The sequence below is a fragment of the Harpia harpyja genome, chromosome 18, assembly GCF_026419915.1.
Source record: "Harpia harpyja isolate bHarHar1 chromosome 18, bHarHar1 primary haplotype, whole genome shotgun sequence".
Lineage (NCBI taxonomy): Eukaryota > Metazoa > Chordata > Aves > Accipitriformes > Accipitridae > Harpia > Harpia harpyja.
Window position 1 is genome coordinate 15,411,041 of NC_068957.1, and position 26,172 is coordinate 15,437,212.

At 37.4% G+C, this 26,172-nt stretch overlaps 1 protein-coding gene across 12 annotated transcripts in view; it reads left to right on the forward strand.

The window, feature by feature from the left end:
- The window catches only part of TEX11 (testis expressed 11), a 34,199-nt gene extending 8,355 nt beyond the window's left edge, over positions 1–25,844 (forward strand). For 5 of the 12 annotated variants that reach the window (XM_052814136.1, XM_052814138.1, XM_052814137.1 and 2 more), the window contains 22 exons: positions 507–592; positions 2,076–2,133; positions 2,954–3,049; positions 4,641–4,722; positions 6,491–6,569; positions 7,336–7,487; positions 8,266–8,351; positions 9,511–9,648; positions 10,385–10,487; positions 11,595–11,719; positions 12,488–12,573; positions 13,219–13,272; positions 14,006–14,046; positions 15,295–15,381; positions 17,003–17,073; positions 17,629–17,742; positions 18,636–18,708; positions 20,177–20,326; positions 21,323–21,431; positions 22,455–22,575; positions 24,320–24,484; positions 25,516–25,844. In XM_052814136.1, the coding sequence (XP_052670096.1) occupies positions 507–592; positions 2,076–2,133; positions 2,954–3,049; positions 4,641–4,722; positions 6,491–6,569; positions 7,336–7,487; positions 8,266–8,351; positions 9,511–9,648; positions 10,385–10,487; positions 11,595–11,719; positions 12,488–12,573; positions 13,219–13,272; positions 14,006–14,046; positions 15,295–15,381; positions 17,003–17,073; positions 17,629–17,742; positions 18,636–18,708; positions 20,177–20,326; positions 21,323–21,431; positions 22,455–22,575; positions 24,320–24,484; positions 25,516–25,590 (2,151 nt within the window). In that variant the 3' untranslated portion in view covers positions 25,591–25,844. Of the gene's footprint in view, positions 1–506; positions 593–2,075; positions 2,134–2,953; positions 3,050–4,640; positions 4,723–6,490; positions 6,570–7,335; positions 7,488–8,265; positions 8,352–9,510; positions 9,649–10,384; positions 10,488–11,594; positions 11,720–12,487; positions 12,574–13,218; positions 13,273–14,005; positions 14,047–15,294; positions 15,382–17,002; positions 17,074–17,628; positions 17,743–18,635; positions 18,709–20,176; positions 20,327–21,322; positions 21,432–22,454; positions 22,576–24,268 lie in introns of all 12 variants that reach the window. The other 7 variants (XM_052814142.1, XM_052814139.1, XR_008239231.1 and 4 more) reach the window with 7 other exon arrangements.
- The last annotated feature ends 328 nt before the right edge of the window (positions 25,845–26,172 follow it).

Consider the following 26,172-nt stretch of genomic DNA (forward strand, 5'->3'; position numbering starts at 1 on the left):
TAACCAAGCATTCAAAAACAGTTTTCTCCTAAAACTTGTAATGTGGGTGATCCTTTTTCTAACCTCAAAAGAGGCATGCTGGGAAGAAGCCTACTGTGGAAGAGGTAGAGTTCTCATCACTTAACTATGTAAAATTTTTTTGTCATTTTAAAAAATGAAGTTGCAATATTCCAGTTTTTCTTCTCAAGTTTTAGTTTTTATTGTTTACTTGACACAGTTCTAGTGCTTTCAGCATGATTTCTTAAAGAACTGTTCTAGCTCATGTGTTTCAAGAATCCTGCTGTTTTGCATGTCCTGGACTGGTTAATGGTTCTTCACTTTCCCACACAATTATGATTCCAATTCCATTTGAGTCATGTTCAGTATCCCCTTGTATAAGGTCAGAAGTGATAACAGTGGATATATCTTTAAAGTAAAATGCATTTTAAAGAACGTGAGACTGGAGTGCCGTAGATCTAATGATGTTTCTACAAGAACGTTATAGAAGCAGAAGTCTTTTATTGTAGACCTGTTACCTGTCAATCCTCTGTTACAATTTTGGAGTGGAAACCTATGAATGGAAGAGGTATGAACAGAGCTCCTTCTGGCTCAGGTAATGTGCAAAGGCTAACAAAATAAAATCCTGCTTTTGAGATGTAAAAATATGTGTGAAGGACAGGGGGGAGCAAGGGAAAGTAGAGGTTTAATTAAAAATGTGAGAACACAAGATTTTAGCTGAACCATATTAGCTGAGCAGATAGTTAGTGACTGTCTTACTCTGTTGCCTAACATTTGTGACTGCTTTCTGCATTGATTTTCATGTCATTAGAATGAAAGTCTCCTTTCCAGGTGCTCGTCAGTTCTCTGCCAAACACTTCTTCCAAAGAGACTATTTTTATGAAGAGGCTGTTCCCAGTTCTTGTGCCATTCATAAATGATAGTCAAGGGATTTGAAAACTTTGGGAAAGAGTAGGTGAATGCTGACTGGTTTTAAATGGATTTGTTTTAAACAGTATTTGAATTTCTCATAAAGGAGGTGCTTCATTGAGAGCAGGTCCTTGACTGATGAAAGACACAAACATCAAGGTGAAAAGGGAGTAATTAGAGATGGTTTGGGTAGGATCCAAATAAGTAATGTGGTACTACTAAGGAAGAAAAAATGTAGGCTGTTGGGAAGAGTATCCTCATGCCAAGGTCACAGCCTCAGCTCAAAAAATTTGTTTTTATTTCTTCTTGGGTTTTTTTCTTTTAAATAGTCAGAAGAAAATGAATGGCAACATATGAAAGTCAAAATAGTTATGGTCATATATGTTGTCAAAGAGGATTTGTAGAAATGCTTAGAATTAATTACAGCTGGTGCTTTGGGGATTATTTTATATTTTATTCTTGTGGAAAATTAAATACCAAGTCCTGATGACAAAATTTGAGGAGGAAATAAACCTTTGCAAAGTGCAAATAATTATCTGGAGAAAGAGGTGTAGCTCCATCTAGTGGGTTAATATTTCACTGTGCTGAGAATACATTAGGTTAGGAAACAAATGCCCAGTTACTGTTTTTCTTTCTAACAGTTCTTCATTCATAGCATTTGCAATTGAATCTGGTTTTGTGGAATTACCACTGTGTTTTCTCCTGGGTGGTCCTTCGTGCTGTCATTTAACTTTTAGAAAAAGGATGGGGAATCATGACTCCCAGGTTCTGTTTCTGTGATTTGCTGTGATCTTGAAACCTGGTCCTGTATAACTTTTGTGTATGACTATATTGTGTGTCAGGTGAGAATGAGAACACTTGCTTCTTCAAAACCACTATGGTTAAAACTGATAAAGCCTACTGAAATGGTTGAATAGAAGATGTTACAGAAGGTGGTGCAATAGGTTAAAGAAAGTGATCGAGTACAGTTTGTAATGTGAGGATTTAAAAAGAAAAACAAAATTTTCTGTTCTCTAGTAAGAGAGACTACTGAGATTAGTTTGTATGATTTATGTGGTTTCTAACTGATTAAGAAGTGGGAAAGGATAGGAATGTTGCACATATCAGAAGACTGGCTGAATTTTTCTCTGTCATCCCATTTAATTCTAACTTTTGCTTATCATTGATAGCCAGAGTTATGACATTGGGAAGATGGATATGAAATATTCTGTTGGCAAAGAAATGCAGGTAAGAAATAGAGACATTGCTGTTTACAAATAAGAGGATTTTGTTAACCTGACTCCACTGTATCATCTGCCTCTGCTGTGCCAAACCTGACCAGTGATTCTTTGGCCTCCTCTTTAGTACTGTCTGCTATGAAGTTTGGCAAAGTTGCAAGTTCAGTTGCTATGAGCACCAGTCTGAGAGTTCAGTCACTGATGGGTGCCCTTAAATCACATTTGGATTGTACTATTGCACAGAAATTAAATTGTAGAAAGTACGGCTGAAGTAGATCCTGAAAGGCCATCTCTTCTTCCCTTCCTTCTCTTCTTTCAAGGCATCATCAGTTATATCTGTGTCATTTCTGATAGATGTTCATCTGTTTCATTCGTAAGCCTATTACTCCTTTTACTACCCACAGGGGATATGGAGATTTTAATATCTTCCTCTTTATATAAATCATTTATATACTTGAAGGCTATTAGCATGTGTGTCTCTGTGTTTTGTTTTTTTCTCTCAGTGAAGTTTGTACCTCCTGTTCCTTCAATTTCTTCTTTAATTCTGTTTTTTCCAGATCTCTGATTTTCCTTGCTACGCTTCTGTTCTCTGAACTCTAGTTGATTCATGTCCTGTGTGAATTTTAGTGCTGAAGACTGGATATACTTCAGAACTGAGCAATCACTTTATATGTCTGATACCAGGCAGGCATTCTTTTGACTCAAAGAGCTTTTATTTTTCATGACCTTAACTGTTAAGTCTTTTGTATTCATTTGTATGTTCATGTGTGGCTATTTTTTTTCTTGCTCTTTAGATGGCATTTAAACTTCCAGTTTGTTTTTATTTCCAGGCTAAAGTGCTGCGATTGTTAGCTACAGCCTATTTTGAGTGGGATTGCAATCTGTATCTTGACAAGGCATTGAAAGCTGTAAGCTTGGCAAATCAGGTAGTAATGTGTTACTGTATTTATGGTGTGCAGTAGTCAAAACTCGAGCATTTATTAACATAATAATATGGACCACATTAATCACTGGTGTGTTATCCTTGACATCAGACGGAGGTGTGTTTGCTTTGCTTTGGTTTTCATACTCATAAGTATGTTTTGGTGTTCCCAGCTTTTTTATAGAGAAATAATTCTTTGCATGTAGATGTAGAGCTGTCTTGCTGCCTCATATCTATTAATAGTGAGGTCCTTTGATAATGATATGACTAAAATTTCTCTGGCACGTGTTCATGAAAACCGTACAAACAGAATAAACTACGATGTAGTCCACCTGAGATTTATAGCAGTTGGCTTTTTGTGCACCAGACCATTTGTCTTGCTTTGGGTTATAATGGCTATGTCCATAGTACATTTTGGGTCCCCATCTCATTTTCTGTACAAATATTTGAGCAAGCATGAAACAGCGTTCAGTTTGGAAAGCTGTGTAGCCATGCTACATCAGTCTTATTTCAAACAACCAATGAAGCTATTGCATTTTACTAACATGACAGTATTTCTTCTGGAACCTGAAAAATGAGCTGCATAAACATACCAGCTACCCTGAAGAAAGTTCATATATCTCTAAGCAGTCACTACAGTGAGGTCTCTTGCTCTTCTACAAATTCTGTTTTGCATATAAAGACTTGAATTAATTTTGTGCTTCTATCTTTTCAGGTTAGAGTAAATTAAATTTGAAGAATTTATATTTGTCTTTGGTTGACCATTTTAAAATTTCCATTATCTGTTTCATACAAAACAAGTTTTAAGTATAAAATCCTGTTTTAAATGAAAGCTCAAATTCAGTTTTCTACATGCTGTTAAAAATTGCAGATGATGATGCACATATTTGTGAGATCAGGATAAAAGGCAGTGTATTTTAATCATTCAAATAACATGCTACTGCAGTATCTTAAGACCTCTGCAGTTTTTATTGTATTTACTTTTGCAAAACCTTTTGAGGTGGAGAGTGTTTTTATAATAATTTTTTATTATGTTTTGGTATTGTATGAGGGTATGGAAAAATAGAAGAAAATTTTTATTCTAGAGTATGAAATGTGCAGTGTTTTAGTGAGAGCTGTAGTATACAGTCTTTATTATTTCCATTTGCTCCCATTGTTGTTCTGTCCTAAATTTTGTATTATTATAAGCTACTTTGAGTTCTGCTCATATTAATTCTGGAGAATTAATCCAGCCAATTCACACATAGAAAAGCAGCCAATTCACATATAGAAAAGCAGTAAATGTTTCTATCATTCAGTATTGTTCAGCTTCTATTTAAAAGTATCAGAAATGGGCCAGAGCAAAATGAGAATCATGTATCGCTTGCTTTCATTGTCCTCATGGTCTTTTGGCAGTATAAGAATAAGTAATAAAGATGCACATTGCATTTAAGGAGAAAATATTACCTATTGCTTCAGTCATTAAAATGGAACTGAAGAATACAGTGGCGTGTATGTGATTTCCTGCTGTTTGTCTGTGTTAATGTGCTGGACTCTCACGGGATCTGTATTCTACAAACAGCTGTCCAAGTAATGTATTGTTTTTCATTGTACAGGAGAATTTGCATCCAGCAGGGGTTTTTTTGAAAGTTAAAATTCTTCTTAAAAGTGGAGCATCAGATGAAGATATCAACTCAGGTATCACAGCTCTGTATAGGTCTCATAGTAAGGTCATACTACTCTATATCCAAGAAGACGGCCTGAATTGTAGATAGAAAAAAAAAAACAAAAAACCACCCTTTCTCATGTGTTTTGGAGGAATCTTCATTAGCTAAATGTCATTCTGGTTTTGGAGTGTGAGACATAGTAGTCAGTGTTCACAGAAGAGTTACCCAGGTGATAATGTAAGTTTGAATTCAGCATGATTTTATTTTTGTTGAGAATTTAAATAGACTTGCTGGAAATAGGGGAGGGGGAAGACTCTGAAGCCTGTTGAAATGAACACAGTGAAAATATAGCAATGTAAAGGTATGGTTCATTTTAGACACATGCCTAAGGTAACTCAGAAAGGTTGAAGGTGGATTGTCTCTTATGCAGTCAGCATAGAAGAAAGGCTTGTGAAACATTGCTATTATCTGTGTGTGATTTTGCAGATTCTGGCCAAGAGACATCAAGTGGTGATCAGTGTCTTGTGTTATAAACCTGTGTTCCCAGAGTTTTTAGTTTATCTAGGGCATATAAACTCTTTTCTCCTTATTCCTCAAACTTGTCATTTGAAGAGAACTGATTTTTCTATTGGCATGAGAGGAGAAGAAAGTTTTCGGGGGGACTTCAATATAGGAAGGGTAATGTATCAGGAGAAACTTATTTCGATAAATAATGAAATCTTAAGGAGGAAAGCCTTTGTACTCTTCATGGTTGGAAAGCATCAGATGTGTAATGAATGCTATGAGAAATAATTGTAGGATGAGATGAGGAATTTCTTGCAGAAAGCTGGATGGTTTGAATGCTGCCAGACTAGCAGGAATGGAAACTCTACTTCAGATTGCTCCTGGGGAATTTCAGTCAGCTTTCAAGTGGACAGTCACTCAAAACTTACAATTGCAATAGTTGGCTTCTGTTCTGCAGTTTGAATTGTGAAGCTATAGTGTTGCCTATCAAAACACACTCTGCTTATATTTAGTAGCACTAAGACTCCAGTCAGTTTTTCAAGCGAGTTTATTAATAAGTGGATGTCTGTCTTCTCTTGTATGGCTGGCAGAAAAGTGTTATGACCATGCACTGCAACTTCTCTGTCTTTTAAGTTTTAGGCATTTGACTGAAATCTTGTATTGTGCACAGGTGCCTTAGAAATGCTTCCTTTAACAACTGTTACAGTTATGTCCCTATGTGTTCCTTGTCTAATCTCATCCAAGCTACAAATGTATAAATCTTGTTATTAACCATCCAGCACAGTCTAGCAATTTTTAAACTTTATCTGAGTGATCTAAAACTGATACCTACTTATCAGCACCAGTCAATTGAACAGCTGATGCTAAAGGCATTAGGCTTAAGTAGTTCCCATTGCAATGTGATATCACCACACAGGCTGAGCTCTGACTTCAGTCTTAAGTGGTTCCTGCAGGATTAAGGATGAGACATTTTTATGGAAAGCAGCTTGAGGCAAAAGTTTCTGCTACTAATGCCTATGCTGTTTCTGCTTAAAGAGACAGAGGACCAGAATTCCAAGGCCTATCAGTCTGTCACCTTTCTGTAGTACTACATTAATTGTACAGCAAAAGGAAAGTCAAAGCACAATAGACATGTTTTATTCTTCCTTTGTTTTAGAACTACTAGGGTGGGGTTGGGTTTTTTTTGTTGGGTTTTTTTTTTTTTTTCCAAAGAAGCTGTAAGAGGTAAATGGTAAATTGAGCAGTTAAGGGTCTAAATTGAATATATAATCTCAACTGCTTTGTGTTCTGTCTAGCTGTTGCAGAATTCCTGCACCATGAGATGTCTTTAGACTTTTGTTTGAATACTGCCAAACTGCTGCTGGAGCATGGAAGGTATGAAAGCATCACTAAGTGGGGTGAACACAATATTTGGGCTTTGTAGGTGTTCTTTTATAAGCAAAGAAAATCTGTTGTACAATGATGCTTTATTTTAAATAAAAACTCACAGAGGTAGGTAAACAGTTTTGAGAGGGAGCCTTTCTTTTCCATAGCAAGGTGATACAGATTATGGCAGCAGCAGAACTGGGTGTGAAATAATGTTGAGTGGCAATTTTGAATGCTGTAGCCTTACTTTGGAATGATTAAAATTCTCCCTATGTAGTTTTAATATATATATTATCTATATATATTGGAATAATATATTTATGAGTCTGGAATTATCTGACTGAAATCTTTCTTCCATATTAACTAACCAACCCTCAGAATGAAAGAGTTTGGAGTCCTAGAATCATTCATGTGAAAAACAATGTAAGGATGAACAAGTTACTGCAAAATAAATTGAGGCATGAAATTTCACACTGTTGAATGCTCCATCACGATTACCTATGTATATGCTTCTATCTTGCAGTAAATTCTTACTTTTTCATTGTGAGGAGTAAACTCTCTTGTGAATACTGTGGAACAAGCATGTGCTAATAGGAAGTTACTACTGAATAGATGAACTGCTGTAAATGCATACCTTGACTCACTTTGTCAGTGTGATTGTGTGCCAGTAGTATTAATGAGAAACATGCTGTACGGTGTGAATATGTTATTCTTTAGAACAGAAAATTAACAGCTCTTCTTGTGCAGCCTCTTAAAAATGCATCTGTATGAATAGGGAATCAGTTGGTTTTGATTTTCTGAAATCTGTTCCTGAACGATTTGAATCTTCACCTGACCTTGGAAAAATTGCCCTGCTCCACATTGAGTTCCTGTTGCAGAATAAGAGGGAGCTGCTTGCTAAGCAAAAGGTTGAAGAAATTATTATAGGTCTGTATCCATCTTCTGCTGCTGTTTACTGAAACCTGGATTTAGTTGCCTAGTCTTGAATTCTGATTTTCACTTTTTTGCTTATTCTCATCTTTATTTCTATTTGTGTCTGTTTTCCCTTATGTTTCTTTTGCATGGCAACTCTCAATTTCCATAATGAATGACAGTTGTGATAAAGCTCAGGGTTAAATTGACTTGCTAGAACAATTCCTCCTTCTTAGTGTAGACTGGGTGTGACTGATAGGTGTGGGATTAGAAATATTTATAAGAAGTTCTGTGTAATGTTAATACTTTGTCCATCCAGCCCAGTGTGGTTTTGTTTGTCAGTATTAAAACAGGTGCATATCCCTGTTTGAGCAGCTGAATAACAGTTTCTTTTTCAGGTTTATTGCACCTGTAGCACTGTATTTTTTGACTGTCAGATCTGCTGGAAATCAGATCGTATTTTATGCAGCATCGAGCTAGGTGCAAGAGCCTTTTTACATTGTTCAAGCATGAAAATATTTATTCTCTTTACCTACTGTTTTGGGGTTTTTTTGCTTGTTTGGTTTTGGGGTTTTTTTTGTTTGTTTGGGTTGGTTTTTTTGTTTTTTTGTTTTTTTGTTTTTTTTTTTTCAGAAGCAGGCTATGAAACACTGGGTCCTGGCTGAACCTATTGCTGTGTCAGTGTTGTTTGTTGTAGGCTATGGGACAGCCTTTCTCAGATAGTTCTTAGGTGCTTCTCAGTGTGCTTCTTGTAAAAGTTCTTGTAAACTGATGATTTGCAGTATCTTTTCAGGACATTATACTGGGAAGCAGCTGTTGCCTGAAGCCTTGAACCGGCTGCACATCATCTTGTGGGACAGAGCTGCCAAACATTATGAGGTTTGGGACCAAACAGTAGTGTTGTTATTTGTATCAGTGAAAATGAAGATCTGCTTTTTCTGACCTCTTTGGTATGTCTATTTTTGGTTAGAGTGCAAGCTGTTATTAAGATCCTTGTTCCGGTTGGCACTAGTTTTATTTTCATCCAGCTGGGTGTGTTTTCCATTACAACATCAAGTTTCGGGTAGCCTCATCTCAAGGTTTGTACGTGGGAAGAGTTATGGCCAGAATTGATCAGCCAAGGAAAGTGTGCAGCCCATCATTCTGGTTCTGTCCTGGGAAGGGTACAAGAACCTGAAAATATTCTTTACATTGGGCTGTTTATTTTACAATTCCTACCCTCAGACGGTCCGTTGTTGCTTTAAGGAACATGAAGTGTTATCGTTTGTACATTGATTTTCTTTTTAGCCTATATAAAGTAGCTTCGGATGCTTACATTGTATCTTAGTTCATATATATTTGTACTGTGAGTATATAGAAGTTCTGTTATTCAAAACCAGATACCTTCTTATTCTTTCAGGATTTGGAGAAGATGAGCTCATGTTCTACTCTTGTATTTCTGTCATGTGCTCATTTCTTGTGTATATATAAAGGAAAACACGTGCCATTTTATTACCTCTCATCTGTGTAGTCAAGAAGGAATTTTGCTAATGACACAGCTTCCTTTCTCCTCATTTTAAAATAAATTCTCTGTCCAAATTGGAGCTATATTTAGGAGTACCATTTTCAGCATAGTATCATCAAGGTTCATAGTCTAAATGGGATAAACACTTTTGTCTTTTTCTCTTAGTTTCAGTTGCTTTGTATCATGAAGAGAGAGGTTTTCTGAAATAATATTTCTGCTTTGTATTTAGTCATAAGAATGTCCTTTCTGGGTCAGACGAATGACCCATCTAGTCCAGTGTCCTGTCTTTGATAATGGCTGTAAGAATAAGGGAAGAGTAGGAGTAGGTAAAGCGTCAGTTCTCCTAATGATTATTACCTGCATTGTGGGACCAATGATTGCTCTTCTGGGGGGAAGGTTACCCTGGAATATACTTGATTATCTAAATCTTTCATTTTCTTTGATCTTTTTTTGTAAAAAATTTGGGAAAACATAGGCAGTTTAATCACACAAATAAGGATTTTTTGTTGTTGTTTTGTTTTTTAAATTTCCTAGGCAAAAAGCTATTCTGAAGCTCTTCATTGGTACAATTATTCTGTCAGTTTCTACACACCTGGACAGATAGATCAGAACTTGGCTAAGCTGCAGAGGAACATGGCTTCTTGCTATCTTCATCTGAAACAAGTTGACAAGGTATATGTAATATATATGTATATGTATTTATTTATTTGCATTGTTTTTATTGTTGTAGCTATGTCATTGGGACTTAAGTTAGATCTTTGTTACTATAGCTCTTTTGCTTTGAGAGAGGGATCTGTCTTTGCCTATCTTGCATCAACTGGCAGAGAGATGTTGTTCATCATCTTAGCTGCTATGGGGGCCTCTTGTATCGCCTATCATTCTAATGGGGGAAACAGTCCACAAGTTGTGTGACCATGCCTCAGTATGTCAGGTTTCTTCTCAGATTAGAAGTCTTCCTGGCAGGAAAAATGTTTGAAGTGTCTCACTAGAACTTCCCACAACAGTGTTAGCCCTCACCTCTGTAGAGAAGTGCACCTGCTTTACCTATCTAGGCCTTCTGGCTTTGGGGGGTGTTAAACTTTACGGTTCGAAGTGACAGAAGGGAGTTTAATTTTTCAGCATTCCCAGGGCTTCTCTTGCTTTCTGATTCTATAGCTCTAATTTTGAGGAATTGGCTTTTTCCTCAGTCTGGTCATTGTCAGCCTTTGGTGCCACGTTCTGCTCTAGTCACTTTACTTTTCTTTCCAGGAAAGATGTTGCCAAACCAAACTTCTTGAGTAATTATATAAATATCAGCAATGTAACCATTAACATTTTGTCTATCTTTTTAGCTCTCTTTTATTGCAAATTATATTACTGATTTCAAGATGTCATTGTATTGATTTCCTTTAATCTCTCTTGTGAATAGGCTAAAGAGGCAGTTAAAGAAGCAGAGAGGTGTGATCCAAACAGCATCTTTACTAAATTCTGTGTCTATAAGATTGCAGTGATGGAGAAAGATACTGATAAAGGTAGAACCTGAAAGATAAAGGGTTCACTACAAGGAGCAGAAGTTCTGAATATATTAGAAAATACTAAGCAGATTTGGACTGTTCATCTTGAGAAAGACACAGTAGAGGGTAGCTACAAGAAGGGTCTATAAAGTCATTGAAACTGTGAGGCTGTAGATTTAAACTGTCAGAGTGGGATGCTTTTTGCACACAGTATGTAAGATGTGGAGTCCATTGCCATATCTGATACTGTACGGAGCCTCTGGCTAGGAAGTCTCTAATCTTCTCATGGGCAGAAGCTATAGTAACATCCCTGGGTGAGAATCATTGTATGCTTACTGTTTCTAATATTCTTTTGTATGCATATACAATATAAAAAAAGGATACTGAGCTAAATGAACCTTAATAGAACCATTATTGCTGCTCTTAATTTCTCTGGACAAGTAGAGCCTGAAGTTACCAGAAAATACATGAATTACTGACGTGACTTACAGAATGACATATCTCTGTAGACTCTTTCTCCTTTATAATGAGTTCTGCCATTGCATATTTTAATGAGAATCTTAGCTCAAGTAATGGAAATTGAGAAATACAGTCTACACTTACTTAGAATACAGAGTAACATACAGAGCTTATTTTCCAATGAGTTCTGTGCCAATAAATTGTTCTCTATACATCTTTTTAATGACAGCATAATTTGTTCGCATAATATAGAGTGGGAACCACAGCACAGTGTGAACATAAAACCAGCAGCACCCTTAGCACAAGCCAAGATGTGGGAGCTTGGAATCACGCCCAGACGATGTATTAGAGAAAGTCTTCTGTCTTTGGTGACAAACAGTTATTTAGCAGAACAAAATTAAGGATGTGAGATAGAGTTTCATTTGTATGGCATCCTTGTTCCCTTAGATTAGTAGCTTGGAAAGCCTTTTGGCACCTCTTTAGGAAGAAATGCGTAATTGTTGAAAAGTGCTGGTATGGTCAGGTTTTCTTGTCTTGGTTTTTCATATTAAAAAAAAAATACAGCCTTTCATAAGTTGTTTTAAAGCCTCATTAAAACAGTAGAACTTTTCACCTTCCAATTGCTTCTATTAAAAAAAAATTAATTTTTCCCTATGTATATTTCAGCTGTGGAAGCAGTTATTGAAATGGGGAAGCTAGCAGAAAAGTTATCTCAACATGAAGACAGGCTGAGAGTGGATGAAAATACAGGCACTAACCTCCTGAGTTTAGCCGCCCAAATTGCTTTAGAGGTAGAGCAGATAACATTGTCTTTACTTTGCATTATTGATATAAATAGGACAGCTGTAAGCTCTGTAACCTGGCCTACTTTTAATATTTCTATGTATTTCATGCATTTCTAAGTATTCCATGCTTCTGGGACCAAGGTCTCACTGAAATGTGTTGTGTAATGCAAAGTAGAAATTTATTTCACATATAAAGAAATAGTATTTTTTAATATTTCTTCAGGAAAATAAAGGATTCTGAGTTATAAATGTCGGTATCTGGAAATGACGTGGTGTATTTCTGTAAAATTCTCCTTAGCAGAATGTTACGTCTTTTTCTGCCCCGGGACTTGATCTTTGACGTGCTAGGGGGAACCTGTGTACAAAATACACATAAGTCAACCATGAAAAGACTGAAAAGTCACTTGTCCCTCCTATTTGCCGCTTGGTTGGTGACTTGAGTAATGTCTGAACTGGCTGATTACGTTGGCATAGTTAGAAGAGGGTTTTGGTTGCCTTTTAGGGCTTTGTTCATACCACTGTAAGGCATGACAGCCTTGCCAGCCTGTACTGATCCTGTTCTTGCCATAGGCTCTTTGCGCATTAAATTGTGTGATCTCTCCTTGTGTTTTTCTCTTGACTCTGAGGCTCTTCTGTGCAGAGTCCTTTGTTCTTTTTCCTGCTAGTAAATGGCATGGACTTTTAGAATATGCTGTTGCTTTAAGGTTGGGGGTTTTTTTTGGTGGTAACCGAGGTAGTGCAGTTTATACAAAACATGTTTTAATTTCTTTTCAGAATGAACAACAAGTTGTGGCTATCAAAGCTTTGGAGTATTTGTCTGAATGTTTACAAGACTGCCGACAATTATTTGCAGCTTTAAAGTGAGAATTCAATATATTTATAAGGAAAGAGAAATTTTTGTGGTTTCTTTTTCAAAAAGAATTTATTATATTGAGGAAGGTGGAAAACAGAGTAGATGAAAGATTAGTTATCAGTCTTTTAGGTGCTGCAGATGTACCTCAAGCCTGAACTCTTAATATCTACAGATGTTCCAAGTCTTTCCCAAGCAAATAGTATTAGTTGCTCTGAATTTTATGATTACATTGTGATTTGAACAGATGACCAACAGGGACTCTAATGAGATTGCAACAATATATTTGGTGAAAATAACAGTTTGTTTGTATCCTCTGATGAAGCAGTATCTTCTTATTGAAATACTCCATCATGTTTATAAAAACAAATATTGTGAGACAGATGTATTTATTCCAATATTTGCTTAAAGCCTTTGTTAAAGTACCTTTATTTACTTACTGTTACATGATTTAACAAAGTGATATACGAAATAAGGCAATAGGGTGGGAAATAGTATAATCTTATTCTCAGTTTGACACTTTGAATTCTTCTGTGAGTTCCATGGGCTGATAGCATAAGGAAGAAAAGTGAGATCCTTTCTGCAAAATTAGGGCAAAGTACACAGTGAGAAAAAAATTTCTTCTTTCTTCATTGCTTGTTTTTCCCATATTTAGATGTTTGGTTCGTCTTATGTTGTCAAAGTTCATGGCAGAAAATGAAGAGAAAAGGTGAGTCTATTTGCAAAACCATTTTCTTACGGTGGATATATTGTACAAATGGTGTAATATTTTCTTGCTGGGCTTATTTTCTTGCAGAGTAATCAAGAGATTAGTTTCTATGCTAGTAAAAAGTCCACCCAGATGACTTCCCAACTTGACCTAATGACATCACATAGGAACATCTTTTCTACTTGTATAATCTTTCCTTTAATTATTTGCGTTTTGCCTTCCTCTTTTATTAATGCGTAAGACTGTGAGCTGTTTTTGATGGGGATCGTAAACTAAGCTACCTCTTTGACTTTGACGCTAGGATGTGATATCTTTCAGAAGTTCTGAGCGAGAACTTCAGAGTGGGACCTCCCTTGTTGAAGACTAGCCACTTTGCAAATGGTGTGTTGGCTTAGAAGTAGGAGAACTGTACTGCTGGATTTTGATTGTCAAGAAAACAGTGTAGTGTCAGTGGGGTTTGAAGTTTAACCTGCAGCCCCAACAACTTGGAAAATCTCCCACTGCACTTCTACAGCGACCTTCACTGCTGTAAATCAACAGAACTTTTTGCAGGCCTTCAGTACTCTTTCTGCATCTTCAAATGCCAGACGTTTCTAATGCCTGAGATGTTTGTCAGGGGAGGAATGATGATATCCGTAATTACGGAGATGTTGTATTCCAACATAAATAATGTGTTCTGTTGTAAGAAAGTTAATCAAACATTTTCTAAAACTTAGTTTTTCCTCCATTCTAGAGATGAAGATATCAACTCAATGCTGACTTACTTGACCTTGGGTATGCTTTTGGTTTTTTACAGTTTCTGTAGTTCTTCCATCTGTGAACATTTTGTGATATGAATAGGTCTAAACCAACCAAATGTTTAGACTCTTTATTTCAGTCTAGGTTCCCAACTTCCCACTGAAATCAGTGAAAATTAAAACTGGAGATTCAACAGTGTTGTGAAGTTGGGTATCAGTGCTACAGGTTTTTGCTGTGGAACACTTGCAGGCTAGTGTTGGGAAACCTGTTTCTAGTAAAGCCTGTACTTGGGAGCTTCTCTCAGACAAAGGGGCAGTCTCTTCTAGGCAGTTTTCCTTTAATCCTTCATAAGGCCGTGCATGCAAATAACAGATATTTGGGTACAAGCCACAGCCTGGGTGGCCTCAAGTGACAGTCTCCTACTTTGACTGCATTGGCAGGAACAAAGTATCTTTAGTAGCAGGGCTACCACAAAACGAAGAAGTTCAGTTTTGTAAACTCAATTACCAGCGTAACTTTCTACTGGCATTAATTAAATGCCAATGGTGGTCTTTGCTGTTCTAGCTGTTCAAAAAGGAACATTTTTTAAATGAAGTTAATGCTATATTTTTTTGCCCTGGAAGGCTTAGAAAACTACAAGGAGTAATAGTAAATTGCTGAAAGACAGGAGAGGCTTGTCAAAATTGGTTCCTACTGTTAAGTTGTGCTGTCCTTTGAAAAAGAACTGTCTTGTTTGCATTGGAAAAGGTACAGGAGTTTTATGGAGGACTTTTCTCTGTCAGAAGAAGTACTTACTTTCACTAAATCTTTTTTATCCCTCTCTTCCTATCTTGGACAAGAAAGTGAATGAGATTGTAGAACTTTTTCTACACTAGCCATTCTTACTGCAACCAGGAGAAGAGAATGAAGACTAGGATTAAATTAATTAAAGGTTCCTTGAAGAAAGGCCTCAAACCTGTTATTAAATTTTAAAACCCTCAACTTTTTGTGAAATTAAGTAAAACTCATCTGCATTAGACTTCGGTGTCAGTAAACTTTGAAGAGGCAGTACTTGTTGGCAGCCTTATATATCTTATCTAAAATGCTGTTTGAGGCACCTTTTGATGTTTTTTATAAGCCTCTCTGGTCAAGCATATTAGATTTAAGTTGTGAGAATAACTCTTCATCAGGAATTATATGGGAGGTTTGGAAACCTCTGTTTTGTAGTGTAGTTATTAGATTTGGAAATGTTTTTATTCTGCTCAAAAAGTGTTACTTACATATTGAACAACACATTTTCTGCAGCTCACAAGAGACTTGCTGAGTCTTTCACAGAAGAGAAATTTACAGGGGACATGAGGATCCTTGAAGCTCACTGGTTTAGAAAAGTTGGTAGGTTGCACTCTCAAAATCTAAACTGAATCCCCTCCACCTCCACTTAGCCAGGCCTTAAGGAAGAAAGAAGTGTTTAAAGATGTAGTAGTTTTATAAAACTTGTCACCTTTGGCAGTTGCTGCCTTAACTAGTCTTAAAGTTCTGCTGCATTTTCTGTCTTCTGAAACTCTCTGATATGACTCATGTTTTAAGTCAGTTATCAAGACAAATACTCATACAAGCTCTATTTGACTGATGGCACAGCTGATAATTATTCCCTTCACCACAGGAATTGTTGTATGTGTCTGTGATACAACTCTTCAGAGTTCATTATTTTTCTCTTAGCCCTTTGCTACCAAGACTCTGTTACAGAAGTAAAATTTAAGATCAGGCAAATACAAAGGATAATGGTTTTCTTCAATATCTGAAAACAAATGCTGCTAAGAGCAATAAAAAAAACTTACTGCCAATCCTGAGTATGCATATCCTCATGTAGGCAAAATAAGAGTTAGGAAGTTCAGATGAGTGTACTGGTGTGATTGGTGCAGGATGAGCTTACCTCTGCCACCCAGATAGACTGTCTTCATTAGTCCCTTAAATCAGCAGTCCTGGAGTTTGCCTTGAACTACAGTATATGAAATCTAAATGGCAAACATTATCATAGACAAAGTGTTTCCTAGTGGGAAATCCCATGGAGCTGTCCTAAGCCCTGTCCTAGTGTGTCTCTGGATTCTCACTTAGTAGTCTTTGTTACACTGTTTTGGTAAAGGAGTCAGTGCATTTGCTGTCTATAAATAAAAATACAGGGTAACGGGTTGAAGCAGTTTTTCAGATTCTTGCTTCTGCCAGAGCATACAGGAGAGAAAATAGTTGAAATCAGTAATAGAAGACATCTGCCATGATGAGCTTTTGCACACATCCTCACAATGTAGCCATGCTCCAATAAAGAGGAGCAAAGGAGAGTGAGAAGCAGCAGAGGTCAAATACAGTAACATGAGTGTGAATGGAATCTGTGCTGACCATGACCTTTCCAAGGCAACAGTCTCACAGAATAAACAATTCAGACACTACTAAAACATGTCCTAGGGAATAAATTAACATGAAAGTTAGGATCTGCAAAGTCACTGTAGAATCTAAACATTTAATTGGGTCAGATTCTCATACATAAATCATTTGATTGTCTTTAGATGGCTCATCCATTTACTAATCAGAATTGTGTGTTTAATTGCCATGTACTTGACCCTGCTGGGGTAAAATGGAGAATGTTTCAGAATGTGGTTTTTTTTTTTCCTTTTTTTTAATTTGTCTTGGGAATATTGTTCAACACTTACTCAGATACTAGTTTTGTTTACTGACATAAGAAAATGCTTCTTCCAGTTCATGCTCTTGTGGGTAGGGTATGTGGTAGAATGGATAATTGGTTATGATGAAATTAAGACAAAATTTGAAAGCATGAATAAACTGTTTTACCAAATCACTAATAATGGTATTTCCTACTGTTGTTAAATGAGCTGTTGATGATATTTTGATTAAGAAAGTGAATTTTAGAATGTGAACTGCCTATTACTGGAGATTAGATGAGCATGCCTGTAATGTTGAAGACTTTTATTCTAGTCTCCATTTTTTATGTCTTTGCTAGCTTGGAACTTAGCTGTACAGTTCAGGGGCTACCCTGAAAAGATGAGGGATTTTTTTCTACTGTCTTTCAAGGTACGTGCTTTTGCTAGTAGTATCTCTGATTGAGGAATATTGTCATCTGTCTAGTTCTGTTAGAAGTTACATCCATGTATAAACTATCTCCTTGGAGACATGCTTGTATGCTCTGAAGATGGTGCACTTGTGTCGGAAGGAGATTGACTTGTAATACAAAATGTAAGCGTTATTGTCATACTTTATATTCTGTTGCTTAAAAATGTAATAAGAAACTGAGACTTCAGTGAGAACTTTCTAAAATAAATGATGTTTGGAAACTGTATCATTAATACAAACATGTTAAGTACTCGAGTCCTGATCTCCATACAGAACTTCTACCAACACTGTCAGTTTTGTATGTGTTTGTAGAGAGGGGGACTCCAACACTGCTTTATACTTTATATTTAAGTAATCTTCTTGTGTAATTGTACAAGTAAAATTGCAAAATGAATATATACTATTCATGACTGATTACTAAAATTGTCATAGAGGAGACTCAGCAATCATCTGTTCACGAGCAAATTGCTTTATATGGGCAGAATTCTCATTACCTTTTCCTATTTTTGGTGTCAGTTGTCCCAGTTTTGTCCTTCTGACAAAGCTGTTCTAATTGCTCAGAAGACATGCTTGTTAATGGCAGCTGCAGTTGATCTGGAAATGGGGAGACAAGTAACACCTTCTGAACAGGTAGGGCGTTGCTGTGTTAACTGATTCTGTATGTATCAGTGTAGCATTTTTTTCTTTTGATTTTGAAGTCTTAGTTTTTTCACTCAGAACAGGATATTGAGAATGTAAGCATGAGAACCTTTCATAGTTAATTGGAATCAATGCACCTAGTGCTTTCCAGACAATTGTAAATGTTGGATTTCTGTAAATTAGTTCTCTTGACTTCAGTGGATTTGAACAGATTTATATCAGCAAAGGGCAGTACTTTTTGTTAGCAGAAGTTCAGTCTACCTTATATATTATGTAAGGAGTCTGCTGCTAAACATTGGTTGGTCAGGCAGATAATTACTGCATCTTTAGGATTATGCCATTGCTGAAAGTAGTTACCAGTATGGTTGTGATAAAGCTCACAGTTTTTTTTGTTTTTTATGCATACATCCTTTTTTTGGGGTGTTGTACTTACTGTGGTAAGAAGATTAAGGAAAATGTACAGTAGTTTTGAAGGAAGTACGGAAGTCTGCTGCACAGCAATTGTTGTAGAAACTTACTTTTGTGAAGAGCAATGCACAGCAATTTGTGTTGCGGGATTTAGTGGTTTGTCAGTCTCAATAGTACTATTTTATGCTTGGGAGCTAAAATAAATGATGTCCCATAGGAACCCATATGGTTCTTTCTGGGCCAATGGAATATTCAGTGTGAGGAGGCTTTGTCTGAGGTGTGGAGGTCTTTGAAAAAAGAGAGAGGAGAACACCCCCCCCCCCCCCCAAACAGTAACTGATGTAGATTATGTACTAATTAGGTTGATTCTTAATTTATTTTATAGTTAGGTATAAAGATCCTGTTAGTTGTGACATATATATTCCTTTCGCTTTTAAAACTATGACAAAAATAACATCTTAAATTTTGTAAAATAGACAGAGCTTTTGACTCAGGCCCTTCAACATCTGCAGGCATGCAAGGAGATATGGAAAGTTCTGAAATTAACAGGTAAGCTACAAAGTGTGCCTGTTCAGCACAAGTAACTCTTAGACTTAGTCACTACATTAATGAAAAATACAGGGCATATGGAATTGCTGTCTCAGCTGAAGGGTGTTGAAGCAGATATATGGCAATATGATAAAAGAGCTGGCAAAGCTAACTACTGTTTTTTGTATGTTGTTGCAGGCTTTTTATTGTATAGGTGCTGTGAAGTGTGGAACAATCTTTCAGAGTGAAGTTGGGTTGGCTGTTCTGTCTTAAATCTTAAGAAACGCCAAGCTTTTTGATCTAGAGTGGAGTCACTCTTGCACTGTTTTAATAGTTTTACTAGCCTCTTTCCATATAAGGCATTGCAGAATACAGAAAGTCCTGCTACCACACTTTGAAGTGCCAAAACCCATCCTCTGTTCCCTGACTATTCCATGTCAATTTAGATCAGATATTACTGGAGACTGGCATGTTTTCAGCTGACAGCTGAGATGCTGAGTGACTGTTACCCTAGAGGATGCATGCTTCACTTTTTGGGTAGTATATTAGTAGAAAAATTCCATTAGGCATTCCTTGTCTGGCATGTGGTCTGCTTTCTTTTCAGTTATAGGTTTGGGACACTGTGGAGTTTCCATTGTAAGATGCATTAGTATGTAACTTTTGTCAAGAAATTTACTTGCTGGTTTTTTTCCCCTTAAAATTTCAGAATGAAAGGTTCATTATATGGCCTGGATTTGGGATTCTCTTTGCTCTTTTGCATTGAAGGAAAGATAGCTCAGGAAGACTTCTTCCCTTTTAAATTTCCATCCTTAAAATCCCAAGGGGTTGATTATCTCAGTGCAGGAACATATTGGAGTTTCTCTTGCAAAGCTTTGTGGAATGGTAGCCTGGTGCTTCCTTCACTTCTTCACTAGACCTTAGCTAATGCGTGGACAAGTCTGTTGCCCTGGAGGAAGCGGAGAATGTCTTTTAGATGTAAAAACAAAGGTCTTTGTGATAGTTCAGTAAAGGATTGTTTGGCATTTGTATCAGGTTGACACCTTCCTAGCAGTTCTGCTGTTCTCCCACCCTTGTTCTGTGTTTAAGGATTTCCTGAGGGCTTTCCTACCAGAAAGGGGACAAGTCCTATAGAAAAATTTGAAGCTGATGATAACTTCTTTCATAAGCTGGCCTTCTGGTACCTCTTTTACCTATCTATGAAAATGGCTTCCCTAGTAGCTATTACCTTGCCTAGGAGGGTTGCATGAATTTAGCCAATTACAGACAATCCAGGTTTTTTGGGGGGGAGGCATGGTGGTTGGTGGGGTTGTGCTTTGGACATCTGAGGTTTCTGTCCAAGGCTACTTCAGAGTTCCACTTACTCTCCTGTTAAATCTGAGTACCTTGATGGTTTTCCTGCCTGTTGGAAGCAAAATTTATACCTTATGGTACACCATGTGGCTTTAAGAAAATAAATCATTACATACAAGCAGTTCTGTCTCTTCTGTAGGAGATTTTGCTAAAGACCCAACGGACACATTGTTGCTGCTTTATGAATTTGAAGCAAGATCCAAACTGAATGATCCAACACTCCACAACCTTATGGAGTCGGTATGGGAGCAACCACAAACAGAGGTCAAGACGCTAGAAATCATTGCATGTAAGGACTGCATATTCTTCAAGTCATGAAAAACAGCTTTTGTTGCTCTTTCCTGTTCATTTGGGGTGACCAGGATTATCATGCATTGTGCAGCATGCAGAAAATGGGTCTAACCGTATATATTTTGTCCTGAAGCAAAGATGCTTAGGATCTCAGCAACATTAGGAGATCGGTATTTTGAAATACCGTATTACGTGGATGATGAACCAGAAATTTGTGACATCCTTCCATTTCTAGACCCTGAGACATCTGTATAGATTGTGAGTCTGGAAAAGATTATTCAGATAAACTTTTACAAGCTCCAAACTGGCAAAGGCCAGAGAATGACTCTCGCTGATTCACACCCCAATACAGAAGTTTTAGGATGTGGACTTTGGATAGATACATAGTTTCCACTTAAAGTTAGCGTAGTTAATTTTTAAATAGCACTTCTTTATACTGTACCATACTTTCATCACAAAGTTCTAGTTATGCCTCCTTTAGAATCTAGCGTAGGATCCAAGGAAGATGAGTAAAATTTAGAGCTACTATGGCTTATCTTTGCAGGGGATTCTATGGATTGCATAAACACCTCCTTATCTCCCTTGTCTTGAGGGAGTATGCACCTGGGCTTAGAAACACCATACTGACATCCTGCTCCTGCCTAATTTTTCCATCCAGATTCTTAGGTTCAAGGAGACAAACAAAACAATACTCTTTATTTTAGAAACCTCCCCCCAATATTTTTGGGTTGCTGCACCCGAAGTGAACAGCAGTGTGTACATGTAAATTATGAAACCTACTGTGCTTCTGCCTTGTAGTCCTCATTGATGAAGTGCACGGTAGGAAAGTAGTAGAGAAGCACTAGCTTGTGACCAGCCCAGGCATTAAGCAAATCTCTTTTCAGTTGTTTATCACAAGGAATCTGGTAACATGCTATCATTTATTTTAGTGACCAAGGAGATTAAAGTCTGGCTCCAGTCATTTCTTTCTTCTCTATTTTCTTTTGCATTTAAGCATTAGCAATGGAATCTCCAGCTCGGTATCCTGTACTGTGTAAGAAAGCTCTCAAGAGTGCACTAAATCTTCACAGAAAGCAACCTGTCATTGATGCTGTGAAATTTAGGTTAGTGTTATCACATAGCTTTGCCATGAGCCTGTGACTGGAAATGCTGACAGAGAATAAAGCCTGCAATTTGAAAAAAGTGGATTTTAGTTTATGTGCAAGGTTCCACTTCTTGCTGGCTAACCAATGTGCCTCCTAAGTATGACTGTCTAATGGTTGTGTTAACTACAATTTGTTTACCTGGCATATTTTCTGAAACAGTCATATTTCCAATAAATGAATCAATTGAGGAAGAAAACTGAAAATTGGATCCAGAAGAGGTCTGTGGCTGTTTCTTGTGAGGAAGGTGTTCATTTCAAATGTTACCCTGCAGTAGTGAACTAGGTATTTCAAAGACAATGAAGTGAAGAGAAATTAAGGGCTGAGAAGAAAGCCATGAGTTGTAGTTAGTGATATGATGCCATAGTACATACATGATTTATTTTGCTGGGTAACTGGCTCTCTAACAGCTGTACCTTATGGAATCTGAAAAACAACCTGGTGTGTGTCCTTCTTTCTCATTTGTATCCTATGAAGGATTTTTTTTCCTCCTTTTCAAGTTCCTTGCAGTAGCCACTGGGCAAAGGCAACTGTTAATACTGCCTTTCTCGCTTCACACTGAGAAAGACAGACCTGTTTTCAGAAACCATGTATTTGTTACTGGTTTTCTGTGGATGTTGACTACTTAGTTCTTGTTGGTGAAGTTAGAAAAGGTACTTTTTCCTCGCTGTCATGTGTACCACCCTAGAAAATATTATGTCTTTCCTTCTGTGTTACTTTAGAGCCCAGCAATGAAAATAATGAAGTACTTGCTGCTCTTGGCTCTCTTTTTGCATAGTTTGTATGAATGAGATCTGATACTAGGAAAAGATATGTTTCTGCTGTAAGAATGTGAGTGTAGTAAGCACCAAGGTGGACATGTCTGTCTGACAATCGTAGAGACGTAAGTTAGAGACGTAAGTTAGTGTCCTGCTGATACTAAAAAGAAGCTGTTTGTGCACTTGGTATTTATTGTTTCCTCTTTTGCTCTGTTTCAATTCTCAGCAAATGCCTACATAGTTTGATTAATCTTTCTTTGCCGACTGGATTAACAGACTTGGATGCCTGTGTACTGCAGGAGGTGTGGCACTACTTTGAAGATGCTCTGAGTGTAGTTAGCAGCACAGTAAGTTGAACAGGAAAACAAGGGATTGGGAGATGATCCTGAGCACATTTTAAAAAAATTCTCTCCAGAATGAGAATCATTAGTAGACTGAACATTACATAGTGTTATATATGGAGCAGCTAAGACTTCTTCAGTAAAAGATACGCTGAAATTACCTCAAAAGAAATGCCTCTTGGATACTTACGACTGAATTATGAATTTCCCTGGATTTTGTAAGGGCTTTTTTAGAGACATCTAAGGCAAAATTTACAGTGCCTATTTTAGAAACATCTTGAGCTAGAACATCCATCTTTCCTCCTCTTGCTTTCTACATTCTTATGCTGAATATAGTTTTTTAAATGCAGATTACTTTTCCAGATCAGTTTAAAGCCAGCTAAAATTTGGATACTGGTCCTGCTTTTTTCTCAGCTCTGTTTTGTTAAATGTATTTGGGAACTTACTACGTTACTATTTTTTCCAAATGACCTAGAACTAGATTCCTGTGCTGTCAGTACTTGTGGCACCATGTGCCTTGTTTCTGTGAGGACAGGTATATGGAGAGTAAAATCTTTCAGTAAGCATTTCTGCTGCTCCTTTCAGGCCTGAAGCATAATGCTGTACAGTGAAGGCAGTTGTACTGAGGAAGTCACATAGCTAAAAATCAGTTAAGGAGCATTCCTGTTCAGGATTAATGAAACCAATACTATGTTTCATAGCTTCATTCTGTTGCATGGCTGTTTCTTTAGTCAGGTTTGAATGTCTCTTCGTTTATAGAAGTGGCATAAATATATGCTGTTCCTGACTTTCCAGAAAAACAATGTGTCCACATTTGTGCCTGCCTTTCACCAAAGTTCTCATCTATAACTTTGATAATGTTCTTGTTGAGGGATATGAATGAAGTGTTAATGTGGACTGATACTCATAACAGCAAAACTTCACAGTACTAGAAGGCCTTCTTTTGCAGTCTTGCTCATGGCAGCAGGTACTAATTGGTACCATGCTAGGAGGTGGACACTGGGGCATTACATCAGTTCATTATCAGTTAGAAAGCTGGTACACCACTCATGATTTATACCTCCTATTCAGAAATGGATGTTGCAGTTCAAAAATGCACTCTGGGCCCTCTTACTTAGGATGAGAAGTATCTATCAAAGAGGGAAAAGAAGTCCTTCCAGCCTCCCTGTAAGGATTTGCATGGCAAATAATTGCTTCTCCTTCCCTTCCCCAACTGAATCAGTTCCCCACCAGGTTCAAAGTATTGTTGGGTACTCTGGCTTCCGTTCTGCAGTTATAAGGGCAGCTTTCACTCTGGCAAGCCATTGCCACAGTGCATAGAGAAATTCTGAAGATGTAAGAACTGCTGCTTCTCATCCTTAGTGAGCAACTATGTCCTGCCATTCAGTACTGTTTGGATAAACTGGAAAGTACTGTGGCAGCAAGCTCGGCCTGTCTGCAGACAGACTGTTGGAAAGCATAATTCCATTCTAGTATCATTCCCAGTCCCACAGAGTTGTATTTTCTGACCTACCAATAGGTAATTGCAACGTGACTTACCTGTGTTAGAAACAAGCTGTTTGAGAGTAGTGCAGATGAGCTGTGAAGTACAGGATGGCTCTGAAGGAATTGCCCTTTGCTTAGGAGGGAAAAAAAAACCCCCAAACCCAACTGTTTTCCCACTTTAAAACTGAACTCTGATGCGCTCTTCACTTGTCAGGTTTGAAGTAAGAGTATTTTCTGATGAGCTGCTGCTTCTTTGCTACTCCAGGATGCTTACCCAGAGATGGAGATTCTTTGGTTGATGACAAGAGCCTGGAATACAGGAATATTTCAGTATACTGTTGGTAAATACAAGGAAGCTGAGCAGTGGTGTGGATTAGGAATGCGTTTGCTCCATCACTTAGGGTCTCTGAAGAAAAGCTACGAAGGCCACGTAAGTGTAAGCAGATGGATTTGAGGATGGGGGATTGGATGTCTGGCCTGAATTTGAGATATGGATCTGGGTGAAGAAACCACTACAGATGATCTTTAAAGAGTTTCAGGAGAAGCATGGTACCTAAATATTTTGGGAGAGCTTGATGCCAAAAGATTTTTTCAAAATGAGGCCAGAAGAGTTTTGATAGGCAATAGAAAAAGTAATGTAGTGTCCTTTTACTGGAAGGATCATTTAAATGGCTGACTGGAAATAAACTTCTGACTATTTGTGGCCATGGGAGAACCCTTGTACCTTGCCTGCTTTCACTAAAGTCAAAGTGCTGTACCAGTTTACTTAAATCAGCTGTTGTTACTTTCAGGCTTGGTTTCTGGTATAATCTAGTGTCTTATGAATAGGGTTTAAACTGATGTGAATAAAATTATTAAAGCTCATCTTTTCAGGTGTAGCTTAGCCACTTCCTGTGGGGGAGAAATTTCAGGGCTAGTACCTCTGCAGAAAGCATTGACACTTTTTCTTATTCTGTCACAAGTAAGCTTCTCTCTATGGTTTTTGGCTGGTGCTCCTACCTTGATTGCAACACAGTGCAGCCTGGCTGGTGTATGCGGTCATCATTCGTTGTCTTATGCATGAGCTGGGCAATCAAGAGCTGGTTGCAGCTTTTATACCATTTTAAGTACATCAGTTAAGACAATAAGAATTGAGATCACTCCCTTCCAACCTCAGCCATTCTGTGATTCTGTGAATAGGTTTATTCACTGATATAAGACTCAGCTATAAACTATGCTTTATGTCAGTATAAATAAAACCACCTTTGTTAGGTTGCACTGATTTAACTATTTTTTCTTAAACCACTGTATTTAAATCTGTGCCAAAATCTTTACATCAATCTGAAATTTTAGGTTTAGAAGCTGGTGATAGTCTCCCACCTATTCCCTTGCTTCTGTTCCCTGTCACTTTGTTGTATTATCTAGTTGAATGATACAACTTTATCCATCCTTGTTGACAACTATGGTGCTTATATTCTCCAGATGATTGGTCTTTATAGTGAGGTTCTGGACAAATTGGACAGAGCAAAACGGTTTCTTCCAAATGAAGAAGAATAATGACAGCCACAACTGCAAAAAAGGAGGACAGCAGTTTCTCTTGGAAACGTTCTGCTGAATGAAAGAGGCTGTTAGCTCTGTGAAGGCATGGGGTCATGGGAGCAGTGGAGAAGAAACCAGGATCTCCTCCTTGTTGGCAATTAAGTTATGTACTTTTTAGGAAGTTTGTTGAATAAATTGTTTTCCTCTAGAGAATAATTTTCATTCTCTGGAGCTATATAACAGTTAGAAATAAATACTTAACTTTTTCATGAGATGTGTCTGCTGTTGTGTAACAGGTTGGTTTAAATACCTGATTTTAGTAGTAAGTGGCAATGAGAACAATAAAAGTATTCCAAGACCAGGCATCTCCTCTGGATGTCATAGCTGCCGTGCTACATAAATATTTATCAGATTCAGTTCTCAGTCCATTTCAGTATGGACAAGAATTCAGAGCTGTTTGCCAGTTTCACAATTTAGAATAAAATAGAGCAGGTACTATTTAGCTCACAGAAAAAGCTAAAACTTTGACTAGGTGCTGCTGTTTATAGACTACTCCAGGCAGATGCTCAGCAAGTAGGCCTAATCAAAGTTAATCCTATT